Source organism: Dermochelys coriacea, chromosome 1 (genome assembly GCF_009764565.3).
Source record: "Dermochelys coriacea isolate rDerCor1 chromosome 1, rDerCor1.pri.v4, whole genome shotgun sequence".
NCBI classification, from domain to species: Eukaryota; Metazoa; Chordata; order Testudines; family Dermochelyidae; genus Dermochelys; species Dermochelys coriacea.
The window spans coordinates 230,298,946-230,311,614 of NC_050068.2; the positions used below are offsets into that span (position 1 = coordinate 230,298,946).

Consider the following 12,669-nt stretch of genomic DNA (forward strand, 5'->3'; position numbering starts at 1 on the left):
ATAGCGACACGGAGGAGGGGCGGCCAGGGGTGCGGAGCTGCGAGGAGCTCGGCGGGTGGGGAGGGATGAGGAACTGGGAGGCCAGGAGGGCGAACGGGAGCGATGCCTGAGCGGAGAAGAGCCGAGCGGGGCTGGAGGGACGAGCGGAGCAGGGACTGGGGAGGAAGCTTTTCCAAGCGGATTTCCTATTTTAAATAAGATGCCGACAAAAGTGGGAGTGTAGCACCTTGACATGAGGGGACTCTGCAGCCTGGTTTTCCCCAGAGGGCTAGTCATTAAGGCCCCCCCCCCCAGCCAGCCAAACACTTACACACACGTGCTTAATTTTAAAGCATGCGAGCGAGTAGAGCGGTTAACTTCTCTGGCGCTACCGGCTTGTTTACAGTAAAGCCTCTGCTTGAGCGCTTTGATGGCCCAAGGATTGGATACTTGCAGCTGTCAGTCCTGCACTTTTGCTAAATTCAGAAGTGGTTGAGGGAGCTCAGCACTTCACAGGATTCCACAATACTCCATAAAGAAAAGGAGGACTTGTGTGGCACCTTAGAGACCAACAAATGTATTAGAGCATAAGCTTTCGTGAGCTACAGCTCACTTCATCGGATGCATACTCCATAGGATCGTTCAAGGAAGATTACTTTTTAAACCTGTTTTGTTACCCCCCCAACAGGCTTTAGCATGCCGCTAGAATAACCTCCCTATCACCCCCTTAATCTAAGGTGTGGATCTCCAGGGTAGCTAAGGAAAAACTTGGGAGACAAAGATACAGCCTTTTGATAAGTGATTGACACAGGCAGTATTCTTTCCAAAACAAAGTATCTTTTTATTAATGTAACTAACAATCCCTAATACAATAAATCTAAAAATCCTAAATAAAACACATCCCTTATTGCAAGTTAAATAGGGTGATCAGATGTCCCAATTTTATAGGGACAGTCCCAATGTTGGGGTTTCCCCTCCCCCCCACATACAGGCACCTATTAGCCCCCACCCTGCCCTGATTTTTTTTCCCCCCTTTCTTTTTTACACTTGCTATTTGGTCACCCTAAAGTTAAAGAGCATACAAACTGCAATTGCATACAGTCCAAGTGATTCTAAGTTATTGCACTCTGTTACAGATGGCCAGTCCACAACAGATCACTGACAGCTGTTCTTAAATTGTACTTGGTGTTATATATAAATTACAGTTAACACATTCTCATACATATTAATATGAAACTATGATTACTCTAGCAGGCTTACTCTGTCCTGTTGGCTTTCTGGTGGTGCTGTTGTTGCAGCTACCTTTCTCAGTCAGCTCTCTTCAAGCCTCTTGCCAGTTCAACTGCTCTCACCTGCTTAGCTTCTCTCTGAATTCTTCATCCACTCCTCACTCAGCCATCCTAACCATTTGCCTTTTATACTGTCCTGTCAGCTGTCAGATCCTTACTGCACATGCTCATTGTCTTACCAGAGATTTTCTGCACATGTTCCCTGCCAAACATTCTTATCAGTAGGGCCCTACCAAATTCATGGCCATGAAAATGCATCACGGACTAGTGAAATCTGGTCTCCCCCGTGAAATCTGGTCTTATTTGTGCTTTTACCCTATATTATACAGATTTTATAGGGGAGACCAGTGTTTCTCAAGCTGAGGGTCCTGACACAAAAGGGAGTTGCAGGGGGAGGTCACAAGGATATTTTAGGGGGGTCACATTGTTGCCACCCTCACTTCTGTGCCGCTTTCAGAGCTGGGTGGCCAGATAGCAACAGCTGCTGACTGAGGGTCCAGCTCTGCAGACAGCAGCACAGACGTAAAGGTGGCAATACCATACCATGCCATCCTTACATCTGTGCAGCTGCTGGCAGTGGCTTTACCTTCAGAGCTGGGCTCCTGGCCAGCAGCTGCTGCTGTCTGGCTGCCCAGCTCTGAAGGCAGTGGTGCTGCCATCAGCAGCAGCCCAGAAGTAAGGGTAGCAGTACCACAAATCCCCACCCCCCTACAATAACCTTGCTACCCACCCCCCAAAACTACTTTTGGGGTCAGGACCCCTATAATTACAACATCTGAAATTTCAGATTTAAATATCTGAAATCATGACATTTATGATTTTTAAAATCCTATGAGAGTGAAATTGACCAAAATGGACCCTGTATTTGGTAGGGCCCTACTTATCAGATTGAATGCATGCCAACAATGCCTCATTCTTGGACACATGCCAATATTGCAAACACTGTGCACATGCTCATTGCCGTTGTTTACCTCAGAGCTATGATTTGCTGACCTTATCATCTGACCTGCAACTTCTAATGGTGGAGTGACTTTTGCTTATTCAAAATAAAAGCTAGGGGCACAAAATGGAGTCTGAAGAATTTCTCTGGTGTCAAGCAAAAGTAATTGAGATACATTTTAGAGTGTCTCTGACTGATCTTTAGGAGGCCATAACATCGGGAGATGTTGATTACTTTCCCAACTTTATTCTGAACAGCTTAGAGAGTATGGGAGGATGGGTCACATAGAGGATAAGAAAGTCATATTTTAAGGTCAAAGTCTGAAAGGACTTTCCTAAGGTTTTTATGGTGGTAGTGGGAAAGAGAAGATTTTGGAAATAGAGCAGAAATAAATCAATAAGGCTTAGTGATAGATTGAGGCTGTGCTAGAATAAGGAAACAAGGAATACATGAGAAGGGAATATTAAAGTAACATGAGAATATATATTTTAACATTTTCTTTGGTGATGATTCTCATGGTGGAAAAAAAGTCGTGGAATTTGTTGAGGTAATAAAGATTACTATTATTCATAAATTATGTGTGTTTGTATATAAATACACAGACTCAAAGGCCTTATTTTTGCTATAAAATTTTATATTAGAATTTGACTCTAGCAAGTTTAACACTCATGCTGATCAAAGCTTCAGAGGGGTAGCCATGTTAGTCTGGATCTGTAAAAGCGGCAAAGAGTCCTGTGGCACCTTATAGACTAATAAACATATTAGAGCATGAGCTTTCGTGGGTGAATACCCACTTTGTTGGAGGCATGTGGGTATTCACCCACAAAAGCTCTTGCTCCAATACGTCTGTTAGTCTATAAGGTGCCACAGGATTCTTTGCTGCTTATGCTGACCAAAGTTTGCAGTCAGTGTAAACAAGGACAAGTCATATTCAACACTGTGTTAGCTAGTCACTACAGGACTGGCTTTAGGGGTCCAAATAAGCCTTCTCCCACATTGCCAGAGTGAGAATGGATTGATGGGTTTCATTTCTCAGTGATTTTCTTCATGTGTAACAGGCTCACCCGTGAGGGGTATTAGTGGTGTGTTTCCTTCCTTATTCCAGTTGCACTGACAGAAAGGAAGGCCTGGAAGAGACAATCCGCTTTCATATGGTCCACTGGAGATGGGTAGTTTGTTGGCAAGTTTCCTGCCCCTCCAGGTTAAGCAGGAAAGAGAGGATGAACTCAGGCATTCAGGGTCCCAAACACAAGGCCACAACTAGTCCCTTCTATTGTGTATATGGTAAAAAAGTTAAAATGTTTCTCCTACTTGTTGGAGGGTGTAAGAAAGATGAAGTCTACTTGCTATACTCCAGCTATCAACCCCTGAATATCCTCCCCACACCTTTCTCACTGAGGTTAGTGGGGGTAAACAGTTTCACTTGAGGAAAAACATTAAAAAGGCAAAACAAAACTACTGCTCCATGCCTTATTGTCCTGTCAAATAGGGAGCCTGGTTCAATTCATGCTTGTAAAAGGACTTTGCCCTTTATTTATTGTATGATATCATCTCTATGGCACAGAAGGTAAACAACATAAAAAAGCGAAACAGTGGCATAGATACAGAATTCTAAATGAAGTGAGGCTGTCCTTAGATTACACAAACCATTTTTTCAATGTTAAAGAAAACAAGAAATATAAAATAGATGCTTCCTTTCCTACCCCTAGTGCGTGACCCCAAGGATCTTTTACAGGATAGTGGTCTTTCCATTGCCTTCAAGAACTCAAGGAGCTTTGGATCAGGCCTTAACTTCTCTGAAACTCAGCTGTACAATGAGTATGATACTTACCTTCAATCTCACTTAAGTGTGTTATGAGACTGAGATATATAATGTTTACAAAGTACAATCTTCAGATAAAAAGTGCTATGAAAGTTCAAAGTACTTTAGAAGTATTTTAAAAGGGGATTTTATTTATTTATTTTAAAACTATAATTTGTTAATAACTTATTTGAGCTTTTTCTATAGGCAGACTCCTCTTAATCGTCTGATAAGTTAAACCTTATTTTGATTGTGTTTTGCACTGCATAAGGCCTCATTCCAGCAAACATTTTTACACATGCTTAACTTTTAATATATAAGTAGTCCCATTCAAGCCAGTGAGACTATTCATGCTTAAAGCAAAACATATCTATAAGTGATTGCAGAATTGCATCGATCCTGCTATAGAACTTTTTTATAATTATAAGCATCCTGGTAAAGCTGTGTTTGGCCTTACTTACACCATATTCTGAACTATAATTTTAAAAATTAAAGTATATAATATAAAAAGTTGAATAAATGCATTGGTAAATTGCAACTATGATGTATATCAGTGGCTCTCAACTTATTTATCATTGTGGGCCGCAGGGGCCGGTGGCAGGGCAGTGGCAACCCAGACCCCGATTCTGGACCCCGGATCCCTGCTGCGCAGCTGCTCTGGACCCCCCACTGTGTAGAGCCAGGAAAAAGCCTCAGGTCCATTTAGTTTTCATCACTTGTGTCAGTAGATATTTTTTCATAGTTAAAGAAGGTCCTCTCCATGACTGTTGTCACTCCTTGCTAGAGCTACTGTTGTCATGGGCAGTGGGTGACCCCTCTCCCCCAACTTCTTCGGGGAGGCTAGTCCACTGGCCTTGCCTTTTCCACCTGAGGCCCTGTCCCCACCCACTGGAGCCCCAACCCACCCCCCCAGTGCTGGGCCGAGCTGCTGGCCCCAGTACTGGGATGGCCCCACTGCCACCCTGGGCCACTGACAGGCTGAAGCTCCAGGCCGCCAGTTGGAGGTGAGTGAGCCCCCCGCCACCTTCAGGGTAGAGGAGGAGGCAGAACATGGGTGGGACCACAGCGTGAGTCACGGAAGGCTTAGCCTTCCCTGGCCTTTGATACTCGCTGCCCATGACTGTTGTATCCTGTCATTTCCACTGCACATGACATATGCAAGAAAATATAGGGCTTTGTAGGCTTTAGTCCCATAGATTCTAAAAAACTGTGGAGTATTATTAGTCTCTTCCAAGAATTCATATAATTAGATTCCATTATTGCTTCATAGTTACGTCCCTGGAACTGACCTTATCACCTGAATACAAAACATAAGTATTATATTCAGATTGATTTATGGATTTAGCTGTTATCTAGATAGCTGTTTCATTCCAGCATACTGCAAAAGTTTACCTTATTTCACCTATGGTCAGGTTATTCTATTTTTAAATGTGATCAGTTGTCTAAATCCATTACTATTAATCATTTATTTCTCCCTTTATTTCCACTATAACTCTTCCGGCCTTTACAGTCTGTTACGAAACATGTACTTAGTTTCTTATCACTGGAGGTCAGATTCCTTACCTTCCTCTGACATTCTGCAAGGAGTTCCACTATATAGTGTCTAATCTTAAAATAGCTGTTGCTTGCCATATGCTGGCACTGATGCCGCTAATCTATTAACTGCATGACTCACCTATCTTCTGGCATCTTTCTTTCAAGGTCCTCATAGCACAGCTGACTATTCATGTCAGCAAGTGTCTATGTGTTATTCTTTATATTATGCCTGAGTGTGCCAATTGCTAACCCTGGGACCAATCCTGCTTCCACCAAAATCAATAAGAGTTTTGCCATCACATTCATCTGGAGCAGGCTTGGGCCACTTAACCTCTCACTTTCTAGCAACTAGCTTTTTCTTATTTCCAGAGTAATTTGAAGAAGGAGAAAGAGGTGTTTAACAAAGAAATAGACTGCTGAATAACACAGCAATATAAATTAGTATATGTTTCTGAGATGGTCAAAGAATGGATGTAAGTAGCAAAATATTCTATACTAGATAATACAAAGCAGTATCTAATTTATATATTATAGGAGGCACAAGTAGTAACACCTATAATAAAGTTTGTCTTCCTCTTTCCAGTATAAAACCATGTTTTCAGTTGCATTAAATTTGCTGAACTTTGACCACGTGGGTTGAAATTTTCCATGCAGGGTGTCTGCCTCAAGCTGATATTATTTGTTTAATATTTCAGTAAAAATGCTTCAGCCATTACTAAGAACAAGGTTAAGGAAAACATGCATAATTTTGCTCATGTTCAAATCTTTCTTAAACTGTTTTATTTTTAGAAGCTCTAGCGCCTTCATGCCTTGGAGCCGGGACTTGAAATTTGGCTGGGGTTGCTTTGGTGTCAGGGATGTAATTGTTGCTGTTCCCATGAAAATGTACCCACATTTGGCCAAATCATGAGCCTCTGAAAATCTCCGTTTGCTCATGATTAGTAGAAGCTTCTTTGAGTTTGGCAGCTAAAATCTCTGAAGATTCTGTCTGTACTGAGCATGTTCCAACCCAGGTCTGCAGGGGCTCAGTGGGACTTTCTGCCATTGATCCTCCTAGCCATAAGGGACAGGTGTGGTTCCAGGCACAGGAACTAAAAACAGGACTGTCTTTCCTATGCTTTCAGTGCTCCACTCCTTTCTGGTGCCTACAAAATGAGGAGGAGCAAATGAACAGCCTGACTTAAATGTGCAGAGGACTAGGAGCTGGGCTTGGGGAAGCCAGGGAGTGGGATGAGGATGTGAATCTGAGGGGCCTGGGAGAGTGTCTATATGAGGTCGTTGACTGCAACAAGGACAAGGTGGAGAGGCTGGGGCACAAATGTTTGTAACCGCTAGTCACTGCCCTCAGTATCTGGAGTAGAACGCAGGATTCCTGAGTCTCACCATTCCTCTGTTGTCAGCAAATATCTGTGAAATACGCTGGCAAAACATCCCGTCCTTCTCTAGTGCTAGCCCACACCAAAGATGATAACCTGCTATCTGTTACTCTGTTATCTCAAGAGGCAGAGGCCTGTGCAGTGGATCTGAAAGTTCTAGCCCTGTTGATGAACCATGTGAGTGTCCATATAGTTCCACATGATGGAATTTCATTTTTTTTTCTGTTTTTTTTTAACTCTAGGAAATTACATTTAAAAGACTACATTAAAGTTGTGAAGTTGCCATTAAAGGTGCAACGTTAAATACTCAAAAGTTAGGAAGTGCCAGCATTAAGGCTGCCTGTGCAACCTTAATTTGGCCCCATGTGTGTATACACAGTGATTAAGATTCTGTGACTTCCAGAGACGTCCCTAACATTTTCTGCTCCTTCCTTGGTGAAACGGTGGGGTGACTAGATAGCAAATGTAAAAAATTGGGACAGGGGGTAGGCGGTAGTAGGTGCCTATGTAAGAAAAAGATCCAAAAATTAGGACCGTCCCTATAAAATCAGGACATCTGGTCACCCTAGGAAATGGGGCTGGAGCTGGTGGGAGCCCTGGAGCTCCAAGCTGCTGCAGGTGCCAGAGGTCCCCACAGCTCCAGGCCACAGCAGGGGGCCCGTAGCTCTGAGCAGCCCTGGGCGGCAGGGGCCCCTACAGCTCTCTTGGGTGGCTGGCGGCCCAGAGCTCCAAGCCACCGCAGGCGGCAGGAGGACTCTGGAGCTGCCAGCCACTGTGCAGGGACCCTGGAGCTCTGAGCCACTGTGGGTGGCAGGGGGACTCCAGAGCTCTCAGCCGCTGCAGGCAGCAGGGGAACCCCGGAGCTCTCAGCCCCCAACCCCGGAACTCTGAGCTGCGACAGGTGGCAGTCACCCCAGAGCTCCAAGCCGCTGTGGGCACTAGAGGGTGCAGCTGCAGCGGATGCTGGACCACCCTCTCCTCTCCCACAGCAAGGTTCTAGCTCTCATCCCCCATCAGCCCCATTTTGTGTCAGTTATTTCTAATAAAAGTCAGGGACAGGTCACTATTGCCTGATTTTGGGGAGGCTAATAGTATTTAGATAATACGGGTTATAAGCTCACGAGTTACTCAGATCAGAAGATAACAAGGTTCTTGTCCCAGAATCAGGCTACACTGAATTTACAGGGACCCTTGAGATGTATGACAAGGAAACTCACGCTGAGAAAAAAATGAGTACTTGTGGCACCTTAGAAACTAACAAATTTATTTGAGCATAAGCTTTCGTGAGCTACAGCTCACTTCATCGGATGCATTCGGTGGAAAATACAGTGGGGAGATTTAGATACACACACAGAGAACATGAAACAATGGGTTTTATCATACACACTATAAGGAGAGTGATCACTTAAGATGAGCCATCACCAGTGGGGTGGGGGAGGAGGAAAACCTTTCATGGTGACAAGCAAGGTGGGCCATTTCCAGCAGTTAACAAGAACATCTGAGGAACAGTGGGGGGTGGGGGGGGAGAAATAACATGGGGAAATAGTTTTACTTTGGAAAACCTTTCATGGTGACAAGCAAGGTGGGCCATTTCCAGCAGTTAACAAGAACGTCTGAGGAACCCAGACAGCAGGATTGTCCAGCTCTGTAGACTCCCTCCTCAGACCCTATGTTACCAGCACTCCCAGCTATCTTCGAGACACCACTGACTTCCTGAGGAAACTACAATCCATCGGTGATCTTCCTAAAAACACCATCCTAGCCACTATGGATGTAGAAGCCCTCTACACCAACATTCCACACAAAGATGGACTACAAGCCATCAGGAACACTATCCCCAATAATGTCACAGCTAACCTGGTGGCTGAACTTTGTGACTTTGTCCTCACCCATAACTATTTCACATTTGGGGACAATGTATACCTTCAAATCAGTGGCACTGCGACGGGTACCCGCATGGCCCCACAGTATGCCAACATTTTTATGGCTGACTTAGAACAACGCTTCCTCAGCTCTCGTCCCCTAATGCCCCTACTCTACTTGCGCTACATTGATGACATCTTCATCATCTGGACCCATGGAAAAGAAGCCCTTGAGGAATTCCACCATGATTTCAACAATTTCCATCCCACCATCAACCTCAGCCTGGACCAGTCCACATAAGAGATCCACTTCCTGGACACTCCGGTGCTAATAAGCGATGGTCACATAAACACCACCCTATACCGGAAACTTACTGACCGCTATTCCTACCTACATGCCTCTAGCTTTCATCCAGATCACACCACACGATCCATTGTCTACAGCCAAGCTCTACAATATAACCGCATTTGCTCCAACCCCTCAGACAGAGACAAACACCTACAAGATCTCTATCATGCATTCTTACAACTACAGTACCCACCTGCTGAAGTGAAGAAACAGATTGACAGAGCCAGAAGAGTACCCAAAAGTCACCTACTATAGGACAGGCCCAACAAAGAAAATAACAGAACGCCACTAGCCATCACCTTCAGCCCCCAACTAAAAGCTCTCCAACACATCATCAAGGATCTACAACCTATCCTGAAGGACGACTCATCACTCTCACAGATCTTGGGAGACAGGCCAGTCCTTGCTTACAGACAGCCCCCTAACCTGAAGCAAATACTCACCAGCAACCACACACCACACAACAGAACCACTAACTCAGGAACCTATCCTTGCAACAAAACCCGTTGCCAACTGTGTCCACATATCTATTCAGGGGACACCATCATAGGGTCTAATCACATCAGCCACACTATCAGAGGCTCATTCACCTGCGCATCTACCAATGTGATATATGCCATTATGTGCCGGCAATGCCCTCTGCCATATACATTGACTAAACCAGATAGTCTCTAAGCAAAAGAATAAATGGACACAAATCAGACATCAAGAATTATAACATTCAAAAGCCAGTTGGAGAACACTTCAATCTCTCTGGTCACTCGATTACAGACCTGAGGGTGGCTATCCTTCAACAAAAAAACTTCAAAAACAGACTCCAATGAGAGACTGCTGAACTGGAATTAATTTGCAAACTGGATACAATTAACTTAGACTTGAATAGAGACTGAGAGTGGATGAGTCATTATACAAAGTAAAACTATTTCCCCATGTTATTTCTCCCCCCCACCCCACCCCACCCCCCACTGTTCCTCAGACGTTCTTGTTAACTGCTGGAAATGGCCCACCTTGCTTGTCACCATGAAAGGTTTTCCTCCTCCGCCCCCTATCCTGCTGGTGATGGCTCATCTTAAGTGATCACTCTCCTTACAGTGTGTATGATAAAACCCATTGTTTCATGTTCTCTGTGTGTGTATATAAATCTCCCCACTGTATTTTCCACCGAATGCATCCGATGAAGTGAGCTGTAGCTCACGAAAGCTTATGCTCAAATAAATTTGTTAATAACTATTAGTGACCATTAGCTCATCCTCACCTCTGTTATTTCTGTCCGAACTGGTTGTTTCCATGTTCTTTGTAGTGTATCTGTTAAATCTGAAAAAGGCCATGAACTTGGGTGACCTTACCTACCAACTTGCTTTAACATGCCCACTTTTCTCTGTTAAAGGTTCAAAACATATATACCGCATGCTCTAGCTCATCATCACCTATCTCGAACATCTGTATGCTAATTTGCCCTAGCTCAGCATATAGGATGTGGACTGTAGGTTCCTTGCGTTAAAGCTAAAATACTCAAATACAAACAGCCAAAATACTCTAATTATAATAACAAATAATAAACCTAAAATATAACAAGTGGTTAAACTCATAAGAAAAGATATATAGGCAAGCAAGCAGGCTAGTCCTATAGGCTACATCACAGGCTTCCGTGAATTTTTGTTTATTGCCCATGACCTGTCTCTGACTTTTACTAAAAATGACCATGACAAAATTGTAACCGTAATTGTGATATAATCTTTAATTACATTATTATATACTGCTATTTTCCATGGGGGGTGGAAGGGCTGTAAAAGTCTGGGGATGCGGGTGTAGAGTGTGTGTGAGTAGTGATTTATATACTGCAGAGGATATCTGGGGGCAGGAAGGAGGTCTCTACAGTGCCAAGGTGTCTGTAAGGGTTGTAAGGGGTCTCTGTAATACAGTGACTGGCTTTTTAATTTTACAAGCAAATACTTTCATTCTTTCTCACATGCTGCCCCTCACGCTTGGAAAGAGTTCTCCCATTTTCCTCTTTCAAATCTGTCCTTAAAACTCTTCTTAGCTCTGATGCCTGTAAAAATGTGACAAGATTAGGCAGCTGGTGTGCTGAGATTGCTGCCTATTATGCTGGCAGATAGTGTCTTCTTGTGGTCTCCCATTTGCCTGTCTGTCTCCACCTGTTGTCATGACTTATGCTTATATTGTAAGCTCTTTGGGGCAAGGACTGTCTTTTTGTTCTGTATTTGTATGGAGCTTAGCACAATGGGGTCCTTGTCCATGACTGTGGCTTGTGTGTGCTTCCATAATAAATAATAAATAGGGTGGGTGGCTGTGAGGGATGTATGGGTCTGGGGGCTCCACAGTGCAGAGGGTGTTAGTGGTGTAGAAGGGTGGCTGTGCAGTGCTGGGATGTCAGAGGTCTCTGGCTCAGTGGGTGGCTCTGAGGTGCAGGAGTCTTTGGGGTCTCTATGGTTCAGGGGTCACTATGCAGGTCCAGGAGTCTCGTTGGTTCAAGGGTAGCTGTTGTGGGGGGCAGGCGGGGGAGTCATCTCAGTGGTTCGGGTGTGGTTGTTCAGGTGTGAGGGTCTCAGCGGGGCAGCGATCTATGGGGTCTCAGTAATTTGGGGGTGGCTGTGGGGAGGGCCAAAGGAGTGTCTGGGGTTTCAGTAATTTGGGTGGTGGCTGTGCAGGTATTGGGATCTCTGGTTGGGGGTGGCTGTGGGGTAGGGCTCAGGGGGTCTTTAGGATATTAGTGATTGGGGGTGGCAGTGTGGGTATGGGAGTCTCTGCGGGTGGCTGTGCGGGTATGGGGGTCTCTGGTTGGGGGTGCTGTGGGGCAGGGCTCGGGGGGTCTCTAGGATATTAGTGATTGGGGTGGCAGTGGGGGCATGGGGGTCTCTGCGGGTGGCTGTGCGGGTATGGGGGTCTCTGGTTGGGGGTGCTGTGGGGCAGGGCTCGGGGGGTCTCAGCAATTTGGGGGTGGCTGTGGGGGGTCTCTGGGATCTCAGTGCTTGGGGGTGGCTGGGTCTGTGTTATGGGGTCTCTAGCCGCCGCCCCCCCTCCCCCGGAAGTGTCCCCCGGCGGGGTGGCCGCGTCCCCCGTTACCAGGGAGCGGCCCCGGAAGCGGTAGGGGCGGCGGCCCCGCTGCGGCTGCTCCCGCTTCCCCCGCCCCCCGCGGGAGGCTCCCGGCCGGCCCCTCTCGGCAGCGCAGGCGGCGGCGGGGGCGCATGGAGCCGGCGGGACTGGAGGGACGGGCGGGCGCGGCCATGGCCATGGGAGCGGCTGGCGGGGTGTGAGGAGGCGCCGGGGAGCCTCAGCCGGAGTCCCGGCGGGAACGGCCCCCTCCCGCGGGCAGGTGAGAGCCGGAGACCCCGCGGGGCCTGCAGCGGGGGGGACCCCCCCCCCATCGCGGCTGGCGGGGGCGGGCAGCGGTTCCCGTTCAACGCCCCGCGCCCCAGGCAGCAGCGCAGTGGGACGGTGCCCGAAAACCCTTCACGCCGCGACACACCCGCCCCCGCCCACGTGGGGGGGGGACCCGCCTCCCCCAGCTCAGCCTTC

General features: G+C 46.3%; 1 protein-coding gene across 6 annotated transcripts in view; it reads left to right on the forward strand.

Moving 5' to 3' along the window:
* The first annotated feature begins 2,303 nt into the window (after positions 1–2,303).
* The window catches only part of TTLL1 (tubulin tyrosine ligase like 1), a 35,881-nt gene continuing 25,515 nt past the window's right edge, over positions 2,304–12,669 (forward strand). For 2 of the 6 annotated variants that reach the window (XM_043515823.1, XM_043515833.1), the window contains exons 1-2: positions 2,304–2,379; positions 3,314–3,388. In XM_043515823.1, coding sequence (XP_043371758.1) covers positions 3,360–3,388 — 29 coding nt within the window. In that variant the 5' untranslated portion in view covers positions 2,304–2,379; positions 3,314–3,359. Of the gene's footprint in view, positions 2,380–3,313; positions 3,389–12,280; positions 12,467–12,669 lie in introns of those variants that run through there. The other 4 variants (XM_038409840.2, XM_038409884.2, XM_043515803.1 and 1 more) reach the window with 3 other exon arrangements.